The 14,872-nt window shown below is 48.8% G+C and overlaps 1 protein-coding gene across 3 annotated transcripts; it reads right to left on the reverse strand.

Annotated features, from left to right (window-relative positions):
* Positions 1 to 23: 23 nt before the first annotated feature.
* CRAT (carnitine O-acetyltransferase) lies at positions 24 to 14,860 on the reverse strand. Of its 3 annotated transcripts, none has more exons than XM_057374586.1 (15): positions 14,489 to 14,658; positions 12,220 to 12,322; positions 10,808 to 11,071; positions 10,223 to 10,341; positions 8,147 to 8,200; positions 7,105 to 7,270; positions 6,357 to 6,531; positions 5,733 to 5,911; positions 4,614 to 4,714; positions 4,306 to 4,425; positions 3,703 to 3,825; positions 3,421 to 3,556; positions 2,902 to 2,964; positions 2,209 to 2,346; positions 24 to 1,668 (listed from the first exon to the last, which is right to left on the reverse strand). In XM_057374586.1, the coding sequence occupies exons 1-15, from the start codon at positions 14,641 to 14,643 to the stop codon at positions 1,453 to 1,455; spliced, it is 2,112 nt and encodes a 703-aa protein (XP_057230569.1). In that variant the 5' UTR covers positions 14,644 to 14,658; the 3' UTR covers positions 24 to 1,452. The 3 variants fall into 3 exon arrangements, with proteins under 3 accessions (XP_057230569.1, XP_057230570.1, XP_057230568.1); XM_057374587.1 differs by having other exon boundaries at positions 12,220 to 12,311; positions 14,489 to 14,608; XM_057374585.1 differs by lacking the exon at positions 12,220 to 12,322 and having other exon boundaries at positions 14,489 to 14,860.
* Between the last annotated feature and the right edge of the window lie 12 nt (positions 14,861 to 14,872).

Here is a 14,872-nt window from a genome sequence, read left to right on the forward strand (position 1 = left end):
AATGTTTATATATAATCTTTTCCTGTCTCACGTTTGTCAACTGAACATGAAAACAGTATCGTGAGWTCATTCTCTCACAGAATAAAGCTGGCACAAACGAGTAATATTTCAATAAGAAATAACTCTCCAGAGTAGCAGAAAAGGTGCTGTGCTGTTACTGCAGGAATAGAGGCTGCCACAGTGCAGAAACACCTATAGGGTCTATATGTACCCATCTTTTTTCCTGTTTTTTCAAGATTTTCTGCCTTGTTAAAGTAGAGTGGTATGAAAGAAGGGTGATTCTGCAGCTCTTCTTGCATTGGCCTTTCACAGATTTTAACTTTGGGGGGCAGGAATAGAAATATGTTCTTGAGTTCCTGATCAGAAACATCCTTATTTGTCCACAGCTCAGGCATAACATTGTGCACAAAAAAGCTGTTTCTGAAAGCAAGGTATAAAACCACATTGGGTTAATGTGTGTGTCCTTAAGGACATCAGGCACGTGGCCTTCTGGTTAGTAAACAGTCAGTATCTTCTTCTTTTCCTCAGCTCTAAAGAAAGGTACAGTGGAGCAAGTGTCCTGTTAAATGCATAGGAAATCCCTTCTCATYTCTGCAGGTGTGAAGGTACATAAAGCCAAAGCTGGCAAAACTTACATKAGGAGACTTTTGTAGAAGCTTTATGGGGAAAAAGCTTTAGGCTGAGCTGGAAGATTAATGGCAGGACAATGGCAGGAAACAAAAAGTTCAGAGCATGAACAACAACAAAAATACCCTGAAACAACAAAAATCACCTTAGTTTGTAGCAAGTAATGTTCTGTTGTTAAGAGGGTCAGTGCAAGAGAAAGAAGATCCCAGCGTCCTGAACAAGGGGAAGGAAACATTCCTGTAAAGCCCCTACTGGTTGGAGTGCCTGGGATAAGTAGTGCAGTGCACTCTAACAGGATTGGCTCTTCTCTGGCATAACTTCCTTCTCCCCTCGCTGAAGTTCAGTGATGAAGTTTTGCTGGAGCAGCAGAAATACTTTCAGTCAGGTTTGGAAGACGTTCTTCAGAAGACACAACAGAAAAAGGACTTGGTCTTACAGCAGTTTGTCATATGATATATATTCCCTGCTTTTCCTGGATAAGAACTACCTTCCTCACCAAATGCATTTAGATACTGGTAAGGACTGTGCTTTCTGTATTCCCTTAAAATAATTTTCATTAAAATCATACTTGAGTCCTCTTTCAGGACAGGAAGGTGCACTTTGCATTGATGGGAGAGGACCAGTCAGTTTTACTTTGCCTTGAGACCGTGTTTCCTCTCACTACAGAGTCTGATATCTGTGGGTGACTACTGTGTAACATCTTGCTGAAAACAAATGGTAGATATCCTCTTAAGTTCCAGGGCAAGCTGTTCTCTGAATCGTTTTCTGAGGAACTGGGAGCTTCAGTGCATCAGGGATAGCCCCTTTAACTGGGGGGTTTGCCTCTTACAGTTTGGATTTGGGAGCAGCCTGGAGCAAGATCCTCATGTCTAGCAGTGCTTTCTCAAGATAATGTGCCATGCGGGCTGCGTTTGTGTCAGCACAGCTATTGAAGGCTGAAACTGCAAAGTTGATGTGTTCCTCCATAGGGTTGTAACAGACTCCGTAGCCATCTGGAACCACGGGACCAAAACACATCACACAATCTGTCTTGGCTGGGACCTGTGGAGACAATGTGATTAAAACCTTCTGACCAGTCAGAGAGAAATGAAACCATCAAAAGCAAACAGCTCTGTCAAGAGAGGAAACTCATCTCATTAAACTGCTCTGGAAGGGCCTTTGGTTAACCCACCTCCCACCACGCATGTGTTGGATCCTACCATTTAGCAGCAATGCATTTTCCTCTGCATTTGCAAAGGAGTGCTTCTCTTCAGTAGTAAGTCACAAGTAAAACTATTTAGTAAGARTAGCACATCACAGACACAAAGTCATTCTGGCTGCTGACTTCACTGATCTCACTTGGATTTAGACACCAAATTCTCTTGGTGATCCTGGCTYTGGTTATATTATTTTTTGACATGTCTGTGAGGGACTGTGGCAGCTGTAAGATCAGATCTGTAGCTTTATGGGATTGGCAGCAAGCTTAGACATTTCTGGCCCCAATGAAGATAAGTTTCTAACAGAAAGGAGCAAAAACCAAACATGGAGAAAGAAGGTATGAAAAGAACCAGAGWGAGCACTTCTGGCTCAGATGAGTCRTACCTGGCTGGTTGAGAGATTGAAGTGCATTGCAACAGCATAGGCTGTGTCCATGAAGATCTCAGGCATGCTCACCAGGTCCTCGATTGCCTGCAGCTTCAGCCCCAAGAGGTGCCGGTCTATTGCGTTGCCCCGTATGGCCTGGAGGGAAGGAAGGATAGAGAGATGAAAGAGCAAAAAGAAAAGAACACTTCTAAAAGGTCTCTAAATCTTTAAAGTTAGAAGGAAACTAGATCTTGCCTTTAGGAAGTGAAAGAGCAAAAAGAAAAGAACACTTCTAAAAGGTCTCTAAATCTTTAAAGTTAGAAGGAAACTAGATCTTGCCTTTAGGACCAATAGCCTTGTTTGTAAGGATTGTGAAATTAAACAYACCAGTGGAAACAGTTCCTGCCTATGGCCTCCCTCTGGTTCAAGGGCTCCTCATTCAACTTCAGCATTTATCAGCAACAGAGATGGTAAGAACTGAAGCTATTGWAATATTTGATTCTCTCCTTTAGATGAGTCACAAGGGACACTTAACCCACCAGCTAGATAGAGAGGATTTAGTCTATGGCCTTAGAGCACTGTCAGATCAGAATCAGACCTTTGCAACACTAAAAGCCATTCTGCCATGTCAGGACCAAAAGGTCTTGTCTTTCCCCAGAATTCTCATTTGCTGGGCAAACTCTCAAGTCTGGCTGCTCAGAGGACACTCACCATGTCTGTGTATTCCCTGTGGGCCTGCGTTGCTTTCCTCAGCAGGTCTGCTTTCTCCTGGTCCTGAGAACACATACACCTGTTTTAAGTTTTTCTGCAGAATGAACAAGCTCATTTTGGCTGTTCTMTAGGGTGAAGGGCACTTCTACCTTGTGTGCCTGTATGAAACTAATTTTTATATTTACTAGAYTTAATTTTTACATCATTTTGTTTGGCTGCATCACTTCATTCTGAATGGAGTTCATCCATCAGTAGCAGAACTTAGTTTAAGTAGCTAAACAGACTTAAAAGTGACTTTTTGGAGGGTTTAGAAACATCCATGTGTTGTTTCCCAGGCCTTCAATACATGTGCAGGAAAAGCCAAATCAAAGCCCTGATSTGTAAATATACTTCAGGCTATGGTTTAGCCCAATTCAGGGTGCACCCCTGCTTAGCTGAAACCAGCTGACACAGGGTTAGCCTAATAAGCAGTTTTCTCTTTTCTGGATTCCTCTTACTGCACTTCTTTGAGATCCTCACCGATTTGTCAGGGCTGTCCATGGATTGCACAAACTTGAGTGAGTCCACAGAGGTGGAGCGGATGGTGTCGGTGCGGCCCAGGCGGAACATCCTCAGCGATGCGCTCTCATACGTGGCACAGGCATGGCCRTACATTCTGGGACAGGGAGGAGAAAGCCACACAAGTGAGTCTGGGCCCAGGAGAAAWGCCTTGGGAGAGCTTTGTCTGTGCCACCTTTATCAAACTCATGTGTTTGAGTGTGTCAGTGAGGAGGTTGAAGAATGACCTCTGGGTAGTCTTACCTGTAGTATGCCAGCTGCAAGGCCAACTGGATAAAAGCATCAGGGCTTATCTTCTCTGACTTGGGAAAACCTTTCCCAAAGTGATGAAAGACCATGACTTTGATATCCAGATCGTCAACCATTCTGTAAGGAAAGAAAGAGGAACTGTTCCTTTGCTTCTTGCATTCTTGTAACACAGAGGAATAGATTTGCTTTCACAAGGCTCAGAGGGAACAGGTCATCTGGATGTGACCTATGCAGGGACAGAGAGCTCCAGCACACAYAGATCTCTTTGGACAGCACCACAGAGGTAAGAATTTTTGGCCACTGCTGAAAATCTTCACCAGGTTAGATGGTCATGTGTGTGGTTAAGCTCCAGTATTAGCTGGATCCACTAAAGCCTTGCTCTTTCTCAGCAAATGGGGTGGATCAGTMAGAACCAGCACCTCTGACCTTATTYCTGGCACTGCTTTTCAGCTCAGCTCAATGCTGTTGACCCCAGAAGTCACTGGGAATRCTCCCTGGCTGCAGTGGGGAAAGCCTTTAAACCACTGACATGGTCCAAAGGGGAACATGAATTATTCCCTCAGTCACCCACCCAYCTCTCCACTGCTTCATACTCACATGTTGAGGTTTTGCTTTGCCGTCTCTATGTCATTCTTGATTTCTGGGGTGATGTTAAACCGCAGCTTTTTGGGCATTGGCAGAGGAACCGTGGGCGATTTGCCCACCTCGGGTTTCTTCCTGCACAGAGAAATGGTTCTGTTTAACCAGACCTTTGGCACRAGGCTCAGCTAGGAATGCCAGAGCCTGGATAGAAATGCACAGGACATCTTCCCTAACAACTTGTGACRTTGGTCACAGCTTGACAAACTCATCACAGTGCAAATAAGGGATCTCCAGTCCTGAGGAAAAGCAGAGGCAGAACTCACGTGAACTCCACAATGTGGTCCAGAAGAGCAACGATGGGTGGGCCTTCAGAAGGAGCATGCTCATATACAAGACCACAGGAGCCATCTTCAGCAATGATGAACTGAGAGAGAAGCACGAGAGGAGAGTGTTGAAGACAGGCAGTATGTGAGGCAGGACATACGCAGAGAGACATCTGTGTCTTCCTGTCTGTATCAGATCCTGTCCCTGCACACTGAAAGGTCTCATTTAGCAGAATGGCAGTGGAAGCCTTTCAGCAGGTACAGAAGATCTGAGAGCACTGTTACAGTTCTGCAAAATTCCCTGGTTAAGGGTGTGCCTGATATCCTGCTGYGCTCAATGCCCTGGCCATACAGARAGGTTCAATGRTTCTGATTTACTGAGATGCACTCAGTGTACAGGAATAACATCACACACTGGCTTACCCTTACTTTTCAATCAGCTGGAACATCTAAACTTTATCCCATTGATGAAGAGTTCCAAATAGGAACAAAACAGCTGAAAAAACTATGAAGAGTATGAAAGCAGTGGAGAGGAAAGCAGGTATGAGAATAATTCTCTAAAGCACCATTGCTACAATCCACAAGCCAGGATATACTAACTAATGAAGGAAAAGCTCCAACAACAGCTGCTGTTGAAGGTTCTTGACAAGACTGAATGGAGAAGAGATCAGAGGAATGCTGTGGGATGGCAGTGCATGTTTCAAAAAACAAAACAAAATGCCATTGGGCAGCTTCTGGCAGAACCAGGAAAAGTGACAAGGCTGAGGGAGATCCAAGGAACAGACCTCCCATCATTTCGGCTGCCTCCGAGCAGAAGAGGCATTGTTCACCGCAGGCAGAAAATTGATTTATAAGGAACACAAAGACCTGMAGCACTGAATAAATGTGGGCAGAACCAGAAAAGAAACAAGTCCCTGAGGCAGCAACGAGTGCTTGTGACTGCAGGGGGAACCACAGGATCTCACACTGTCAGCCACCACTCCTTGTCTCCCTTGTTTTTCCTCTTAGCAAGAGCACCTTGCCTGCAAAAGGTTCCTGGGATTTTTTTTTTGAGTTTGGTAGTCTAGGGAGACATCTCCAGAGCCACATCTTCAGCACCTTTAAAGCATCAGTAGTTACCTGCAGAGTTTTGTCAAACCATCGGTTGCCGCTGTTCAGCTGGCTGCCGCCRCCGTGCAGCATCTGCGCAGCCACGCGGCTCTTGTAGATGTCCTCGGACACCCGGGGCATGGGGGCATCCAGGCAAACAGTGCAGATGCTCCTCTCAATGGCACGAACAGATTCCTTGTTGGTCTTATCTGGGAGAGAAATGAACTGTGAGTAAGAGAGGGAGTTGTGTCATTGGAAGGAGACTGAAGGATGAGTGAATTTGAAGGATACGAGTCAGTGTTGGGTTCCCACTGTACCTCTGAGGGGTTTGTACACAGCTACTAAAATTGCAGCCAGCTGAGTGGTAAACAGTTGTCAATGTTGCATTGACCCTCCTTTTTTCACATTTCTTACATCCTACCCATTTGCAAGGCAACAAACTCRAGGATTTCACTAAACTTCACACTTTGAATCTGTACCTTCCAACCCAAAAATTACAACACATTGCAATGATTGCTTCGAGGTGGAACGCTTGTGTTACCTGTCCTAAAAAAAGCTTACARAGGAAAGAAGTGAGCARAGCACAGTGGTGAGGCTGGTAGCTYAAGGATCTGCAGTATTTGTTAGCACTTGTGTGTTAGGGGCTCTACAGACCTTTCAGGAGGTTGTTGTAGGCTTTTGCCCAGCTGTTTCGGTGGTTGGTGGTGAGAATCCCAATGGGTTCTTTGTTTGTTTGGAGGGAGGTGCTCCAAATCTTCTCCAGCTGAATGAAGAGCTGCTCAGCAGTAAGGGGAGATCCATCAGCGTTGTAAACATCCAGCTCAAAGAACTGAAGGTGAGAAGAGTGGACAAGAACAGAGACAGAACTTGAGAGAAGATCGTTAAACTGTCCAGGCCCAGAAGCTGGGAACAGCTACTTTGAGAAGGTAAGACCTGGCCCAAGAATTCAGTTTGCAAGACCTTTGAAGGATGGTCAGAACTGAGAGACCTAAGTCCAGCTTTCCTTGCAGGGCATAAATACTGTCCTGGTTTTATGAAGCCATGGTAATGAGGGCCAAAAATACATGAGGAATTCCTGTTTCTGAGACTAATCTGTGGTGGGAGGGTTTGTTACCCAATTTCCACTTTCAGTTTCCAGATGCAGGCATGATCTCTGGGCTTTGAGAGACAGGAATTGGAGGGACAAGAAACAGAGGAAGACAGCATTTTTTTGCCTTTAGTCTGTTGCTCACACATAGCAATTCCCACGCAGGCCAAAGGGGATAAAGGGACCAGGAATGAATCCCCAGAGAGGCAAACCTTGTGGGCAGAGACTTTCTCTTATTCCCTTTCCTCTGCATCACAGCTAGYAAAAGGGACACCTGCATCTAAACAAACCTTGAAAACCTAGCAACTGCCATACCTGGAAATTGTGAACCACTGTGATGTGTCTGGACTGCTTTTTGCCTTTGGCATAGTTGACAATGGAGTCCCGCTTGGGCCCAGGAATGCGGCAGGATGAGAGGATCTGGTAGTACTGGTTCATGCAGAGGGGCTTCCCACCCATGTACTCTACTGGWAGGGTCTCACTGGAGACACAGCAAGGTAAGGAGGAAGGAGGAGAGAAAAGAGATCAGTGTGAGTAGATCTGTGCTCCCCACACAGGGCACAGCTGCAGCCCTGCAGCTGCTATCACTCCCTCTCTCCCTCCCTCCAGCAAAACCTAAAGGTGTTGGTGGGATAGAAAAAAGCTGTCCTTCCCCATTCTTACCAGCCTTTTTAGTACAGACTACGAAAAATGTCTGTTTGCTGGCCTTTCATTTGGGAAGGGAAAAAAAAAATCACTGTCCTTTCTGTGAGACCAGAGAATCAGATCTTTGGACCTGCTCCATGGTTGTAGTTCTGAGTGATGAGTGTCTGATGTGCTGCTGTGACTCATGAAATAGGCACTTCCAACCACCCTGAGCCTTGTCTCACTGTTGGTGTTGGTAAACATATTTCTGGACTTTAAACGAGACATGTTCAGCAGAGATTTGCTGGTGACCAAAAGAAAAAGGGTAAGAGAGGAACAAATTCCTCTAGAGCTCATCCCATCTAGCTGGGAGATGAGAAACACCAGGAACCTGAAATGAGAGACACAAATTCCTGCTGCCTGAGCTGTAGCTTGTCCTGTGAGGAAACAGAMGTGCAAAATTCCACAGGACTGCCAGTTGTGCTTGTTCCCTCCAAGCACGTTCACATGCCAATGAAAGCATTAAAGTAAACAAAGAACATAAAGACAGAAGAGTTAAGTTTGCTTTTTTCCATTGGAGGGGAATGTGGCAGYGAGCAGTGCTGGGGGTTACAATATCTCTTTTCAAATATGTGCTGTCCTCTCTGGCCTTTCTGTGTGGAAGGGAGATTTACAGACAGCGTCTCTGTGACAGYAAGGAAAGTGAGAACTGTCTGGAGGGTCAGTAACTCACTTGTCAATCATGGTCTTGAAATCCAGCATACCCTCGATCAGCTTGGCAGCAAACCTGGAAAAACACCAAATGTAACAAGCTGAGATCAAGCAGGGACCTTCTGGGACTGAGAGACTAGCTGAGGAGGATTAGCAGAGCTGTTCTCTRTTCCTTTTGGCCAAGCCCCCATTGTGCCCATTTCTGCTTTGCTGATACAGCCACTGTGGGCTGTGGTATGAGATTGCTGGASAGTCCTACCATGTGGCACTTTCTTTTTTTATGTATCTTACTATACACCCAAGGAACTCTGGACACTCTAGACAGTTTTCAAGAAGGCAGCATTTAGTCATGCATTAATGACCCTTTAACAGCAGCATTTGTTACAGAACTCCTATCTGAGTTCTGATTCTCAGCATTAAAACAGTACTAGGAAAAGGGGATTTCTGCTCTTCCCTGGCCAGGGGCCACCTTGGAGTATCAAGCCAAGATGCAGCTGTTCCTCCCTGCACWCAAGAGACCACTGCCAACTGAGTTCCTACCCGGTGAACATCCTGCTGCTAATGCAACTCTGAAGAACCTACCTCTGGCATCAAGGGCTTGCAAACAAAGGCAGATGTGTTGTGTGTGGACACTGAGGTTTTGTTTTACCAGGATCARTGTAAACACTGCCAATGCCAGCTCCCAGCAGGGCTGTTGACAAGCCACATCAAACTGCTTAGCTGGGAGTGACAGATTGGCCTTCTCTGACCTGGGAGCTCCCASCTGTCCATGGATGAAGGAGGCAGGAGGTCACTGGGACAGGAGGTTGTGGTTGGCTGAGTCAGGCTGTGCCAGCATTTGGAATTTGCAGGCAGTATCCTTTAGATGGGCTCAGCCTACCCATAAGAGCTGTTAAATGAGACATTCTGCAAAGTAGTTTTCAATGAAAATTTCTCATCCTTGGTGCAAAACCTGAGGGAAACATCAGTGAGAGAGCCTGTGTTCCTTTYCAGAGAGTGAACAGCCTTCACTGTTCAGGCATGAGGAGACAAGAGGTTGGTTGACTCATTTTCAGCCAGCAGTGTTGCCAGATTAGAGTAAAAAGCCACCACTTTCTAAATTTGCCTTTTGCTTTTGGAAATTTTAGTCTTAAGTTGCACTGTCAAACTTACTTGTGCAGCCACAAACTACCCACACTCAGATTTAGATTGTATTTTACACAGGACCCCACATTCTTATGCAGGTTCTCAATTCCACTGGTTGGGCACTGGCTGTTCTCCAGATTATTTGGAAAACTTCAGTGTAAACAGAGAGGTTTCAAAGACATTTGTGTACTCTTGCACTGTCCTAAGGCTTATCCTCTGCTCAGGTGTATCGAGGAGTGGGAGGAAGGATTTGTTCCCAGCCTCACTGATCCCCTGGCTGGTACTTTTGATCTGCAGTGCTGACTGGTAACTGTGGCAAAGGTAACTGTGTAAAGGTCAGTGCTAAAGTTTTGCAGGTGGATTCAACACAATCCTAGCAGTGGTTAAAAATTAAAGGGAGCCCAGSAGGAAGAGAGGGCATGGCAGAGTCCAGACTGCAAAGAAAAGCTCAGAGGGGAGAGGCTGGTGCTGAGAAGTTTCCCAACCTCAAATCACAAGTGAAATGACACAAGAGTGGACAGTCCCTGTCAGGCTCCCCCATCCCTAAAAACTAGCAAACTCAGAGGCATTTCTGGGTGATCTCCTTCACATGTCTGGGCTACTTTTTATGCCTCCTTTAACTGCACACACAGTCAGTGCCTCCAATACATCCCCACAATGTCTCCAGCCAGTGATGGGATCATTTTGCAGTGAAGATCTGTGCATGAGCACAGACCCAAATGTTTTTCAGTCCCTGTTTAGTTCAGTAATACCTGAACCACTGGATTCTTTGGTTTTTCCCCTAATTAAATATTTAGTCTGGTGAAACCAGGAGTTTCCTTACAGCCTGGCAGCCTTGCCCTTGCAGCACAGACAGATCAGACTTGGGAACCACACCATAATAACTCCCAATCTGCCTTAATACTCTCATCCCTGTTCAGCACAGAAAACTCATCCCACCTACAACCTAAGGCAAGGTAGAAAAGGAMTTTACCTGAGCTGACCTTGTCGATCCAGAAAATCCTGCTTAGGTAAAACCACACCTGGGCTGGAGTGGACCACAACTGGCAGGCGATATTCCAGGTAAGCTGTCTTCAGCCACCAGTCTGAGAGCTGGGATGGAAAAAGAAAACATTCAGGGAGCTGCTGCTGTCCAGCCCGAGTCTGGTTGATGGCTCTCAGCATCCTGCCCCCAGTTCTGTCCCACACTTTGAAAACAAACTGTTTGGGGTTTTGCTGTGCAAGTGGGAGGGGGGATTTGGGCAAGGCAGGGGGTGCTTTTGGTGTAGGGCTTGAGCAGAGGGTTTCTTTCAACTTCTCAGGGCAGCTGTGTGATACTGACAGGTTCAAACCTTCAGCATCCATCGGCAGGGCCAGTGACTCCCTGTTTTGCCATAATCTCTCTGCTGATTCAAGTCCTGGTGGGGAGCTTTCACAGCTTGGGAGTTCAGCAGCAAACTGGTCATGAAGGTGATGCCATTAAAACAGGTGCCAGTGGAGGCAGCCAGGACAGAGGAGAGGTGAATATCAGCCCTCCATGCTCCCTAACCAGAGCTGGGGCCAGAGCCCTGTGACCTACCCAATTCTCTGATTTCCTGGCTCTTCTCTCCAGGCCTTTCTGCAGCCTCTCCCCGACGCCTCCCGGCTTGCGGAACTCAGCCACCAGCTCCTGCGTGTGGCTCAGCTCCTCGGGGCTGATGATGGGCTGCAGGGCCAGCAGGTACCGGTCCAGTGTCTGCTGCAGTGGTGGCACGGGCAGGTGGGGCAGCGCTTCCTGGTGGAGCTGGAATCTGCCTGTGATCTTGTCTAGAGCCGTCGGCTTCAGCAGGCCACAGGGCCTGGCCTGCAAAGCACAGAGCAAATGTCGAGACAAAACTTTCCTCCCAGGTTGCAAAGAACTTGGATCTGCGAGTCTCCATCCCAGCCTCTCTGGGGGCACACAGGTGTCCCAGCCTGGGAGCAGAGCATGGCTGTGTGCTGGAGAGGGTRCAGGACATCCAGGAAAGCTGTGAAAGAGAAACTCCATCTCCCAAGATACCAATTCTTAGCTCCTCAGAGAAAATGCTGCTGGGATAATGACACATCTCCCACTCTCTGGACACCTTCCAGCTGAGAGTCTCGAGGTGATGTAGAAATTCAAACCCTTCCATCCCATGGTAAGTGGGAAGAAAGTTGTGAAACAAATAATCATCTTATGTACTATCAGAAACATTCATTATTTCTTACAACAGTATAAGGATAAAAAGTTAAGCAAAACCCTTGTGCCAAACCAAACTACCCTTTTGGCTYTGAGGAGGCAGAATTTAGCTAAGTTTGGGGCAGGATTAAAATGCCTCTTTTCTGCCTGTTCAGGAAATAGTGGGTGATGCCAACAGRCTCCTGGGATCCAACTGGGTCATGTGGAGCAGAAGTCTTAGAAAGCACCAACCACTTCCCTGGATAGAGAAATAAAATAGAGCAAACCCAAGCACTCACTAGGAAAGAAATAAACCAGAGCAAACACAAGTGCTCACCAAGAAAACAACTCACCAGTTTTCCCCAAAAAGAATAACAACATCCTTTTGGATAAACAGGGTTGGACATTGTTCCGCTTGAAGATGTTTCAAATACTCTCAAGATTTCCCGTTCCCTCTGCACCTCCCTCTCCAGTACTGAATCAGACACTCCTGCAGGACTCTGGACTTTGCATTGTCAGTGYACTGAGGATGCAAAACCACTGAGAACATTTCCTTTGACTTCCAAAGCAGTAAGAAAATAGCTGTCCCCACATCTCCTCCCAGCAGTTAAACATAGAGAAGAAAGAGCAAAAGGTGAYGAAGCCCCCACAGAAACTGCCCTGTGCTCTTTGTGGGATCTGGCAAGAGCTGTGCGATCAAAGTTTGGAGAAGGAATGAGCAAAATAACCGGAGGAGGAATTACTGAAGCATGAAAGAAGAGTGGGACTGGGAAGAAAAGAAGGGTATTGATCACAGCAGCGTGGGCATACTGTACCTTCTCTGCTTGCTCCTGCTTCCTATCCATGGCTGGTAGGACAGAAAAGACCGTAAASCTCTCTCTCGGCCTGCCTGGGTCTCCTCTTCCACCTGACAATGTGCTGCCCGTGCAGGGCGTCACTTTATTAGCCGAGTGCCACATGACTGCTCCGATCAGAGGGCTCAAGGGCTGGCACAGCCCCGGCAGGGGACAGGAATTATCAACCTTTACCAACCATTGGGTTGCGCCAACTGCCCTGAGGGTGCCTCWCTGGGCAGCCCTGACTGTCAGTGGCACTGACCGATGGTGCTGATCAATACCCGGGCAGAGCCTCTCTCTGATCAACAGCTCTGGGCTCCAGGCAGGGCAAAGTGAAGGTGCTGTGGATGCTGCTGTTCCCTCAGCCTTGCCTGGACCACGGAACTACTTGTGGCTGTTGGGAGAGACCCCAGTTTATGTCCTGGAGGTGGCACTGCRGCAGTATCTTAACTGCCCTGGCTCCCCTTGCATGTGGTCATTATTGCAGGCTGAGACTTTGGGGAGCTCTGGGTTTCAACTCTTAAAAAAACCAGCAAACACAACCCAAAAGTATCTCTGTAGCAGGGCAACGAGAGTGCCATGCAGTCACAARGAATATCAGCCCCTCCTTCGTGTCTGTCTAATGAATTGAGGGGCATGCAACCACAGACTGCGTAACTCAAATAGATGATTCCAAACAAACAGCTGTAGATTTTCCATGGTGCAACAACGAAAATCCCAAAACAAACTCATGGAAGCCACTGTATGTCAAAATGTGGAATGGATTTGTATCTTCCCTCTTTTCTGACCCCTGCTTGTTTGGTTTGGGGTTCAACTCAAGGAGAGTTTGGTGGGACGAGGAGCAGCGATCAGAGCTGAGGAGGCAGCTGGCAGCAGAGGGAACATCCCACCCCTCCCCACAATCAGCAGGAAAACGAACACCAGTGGAGCAGGGTGTGCAGAMAAGGCCAGCCTTGCTCCCTGGGCTGGCACTGCTTCCAAGCCACGTTCCAACACAGCAAAGGACCTTTTCCAGAGCGTGCAAAGCTGGGGGGRAAAGGAAATCCACCTGCTGGGGGCAGGAGGAATTTCATAGCTGATTCTTAGCATAGCCACAGCATTGAGTGTCAGGATGTCAGAGGTATTTTATATTTAAATCAGAAGCTGGAGTGCCCCTTAAGCCCAGAGACAACTGGCCCTGCCTGGTCCCTCAGTAACTCTGGGAGTGGATCTGTGCATTAGCTGCTGTCCTGCTGCTGTAGCTGCTGTCCTGCTGCTCTCCCTCCTCCTCTCATGACCTGTGAGAGACTGCAGTGAGCAGCTCCCAAGTCTGGCAGGGGTCTGACAGCTCTGCTGTGTGGCAGGACAGGCACGTCGGGAGCCACCGATGCCATCTGTCTGGGCTTCCCTGCCCCTCCCTGTCCAGCCCCAACTGGACATCTCAGTACAAGAAAGACAAGGCACTGCTGCAGAGGGTCCAGCAAAGGCCATAAAGATAATTATGGGACTTCAGCATCTCTTGTATGAAGAGAGCGAGAGACTGTGGGAGTTGGGGCTGTTTAATCTGAAGAAGAGGAGGCTGAGAGGGAATCTTATTAATGCATAAAAATATCACTAAGGTGGGTGGCAAGAGGGTGGTGCCAGACTCTCTTCAGTGGTGCCCAGTGACAGGAGGGGGTGCAATGGCCATAAACTAAAACACAAGAAGTCTCCCCTCAACATGAGAAATAACTTTTTYACATKGAGGATGGCAGAGCACTGGCACAGGTGCCCAGGRAGGGYGGGCAGTCTCCCTCTCTGGAGACATTCCAAACCCACCTGGGCACGTTCCTGTGTCACCTGCTCCAGGTGACCCTTGGCAGGGGGATTGGGCTGGGTGATCTGCAGAGGTCCCTTAGAACTCTAACAATTCTGGGTTTCTGTCATTTCCATCCCGGACAGCTCTACCGTGCACGCTGCCGCCAGGCACGGGCAGAAACCAGCGGGCCTGGGGGGACTGACCTCGGCAGCTTCCCTGTCCCACTGCCGGTGTCGGAACGTGGGACGGAGCCCATCCGAACCCACCCACCCGCACGGCCCTGAGCCACGCCTGTGCTCCGGGCTGGGGCCGGAGCCGACAGCGGCACCACCGGCAGCCCCCGCCTGCCCTGCCCCGGCTGAAGGCAACGCACGGAGCCCGGCCCGCCCGCCCAGCGCACTGCCCGACGCAGGGACCCTCGCCCCGTCCGGCGGACACCTCGCGCCCCGCCCCTCCCGGTGTCGCCCTTACCGCAGCCCTGGCCACCAAGGCGAGCATGGCCCCGCGCCCCGGGCCCCCGGCCCGCCGCAAGGGCACCCTGGCCGCACCGAGCACCGCCGCTCCACCGCCCCGGGGCGGGGCYGCCCCGCCGCCATCTTGGARCGGGGCGAATCCCGCGCTGCCATCTTTGAGAAGGGCAGAGAGATGCGATGCGCGGAGGGAGCGCAGCGGCCGGTGTGGGAGCCGGGTTGCGGCCCCTCTCTCCGCTGCCTTCTCCCGGCTGTGGTGAGGAGGGTCCTCCCGCTCGCCCCTCCGCGCCTCTGCTCCCTTCCGAGCACAGCTGTCCGCCCCTCTGTGGGCAGGGAGGGCCGCGCCCTGCACAAACATGGCGGCCTGGGCAAGACGGTGGCCGGC

This window comes from Malurus melanocephalus, unplaced genomic scaffold (genome assembly GCF_030028575.1).
Source record: "Malurus melanocephalus ecotype Western Australia unplaced genomic scaffold, MMel_1.1 scaffold_230, whole genome shotgun sequence".
Taxonomy (NCBI): Eukaryota; Metazoa; Chordata; class Aves; order Passeriformes; family Maluridae; genus Malurus; species Malurus melanocephalus.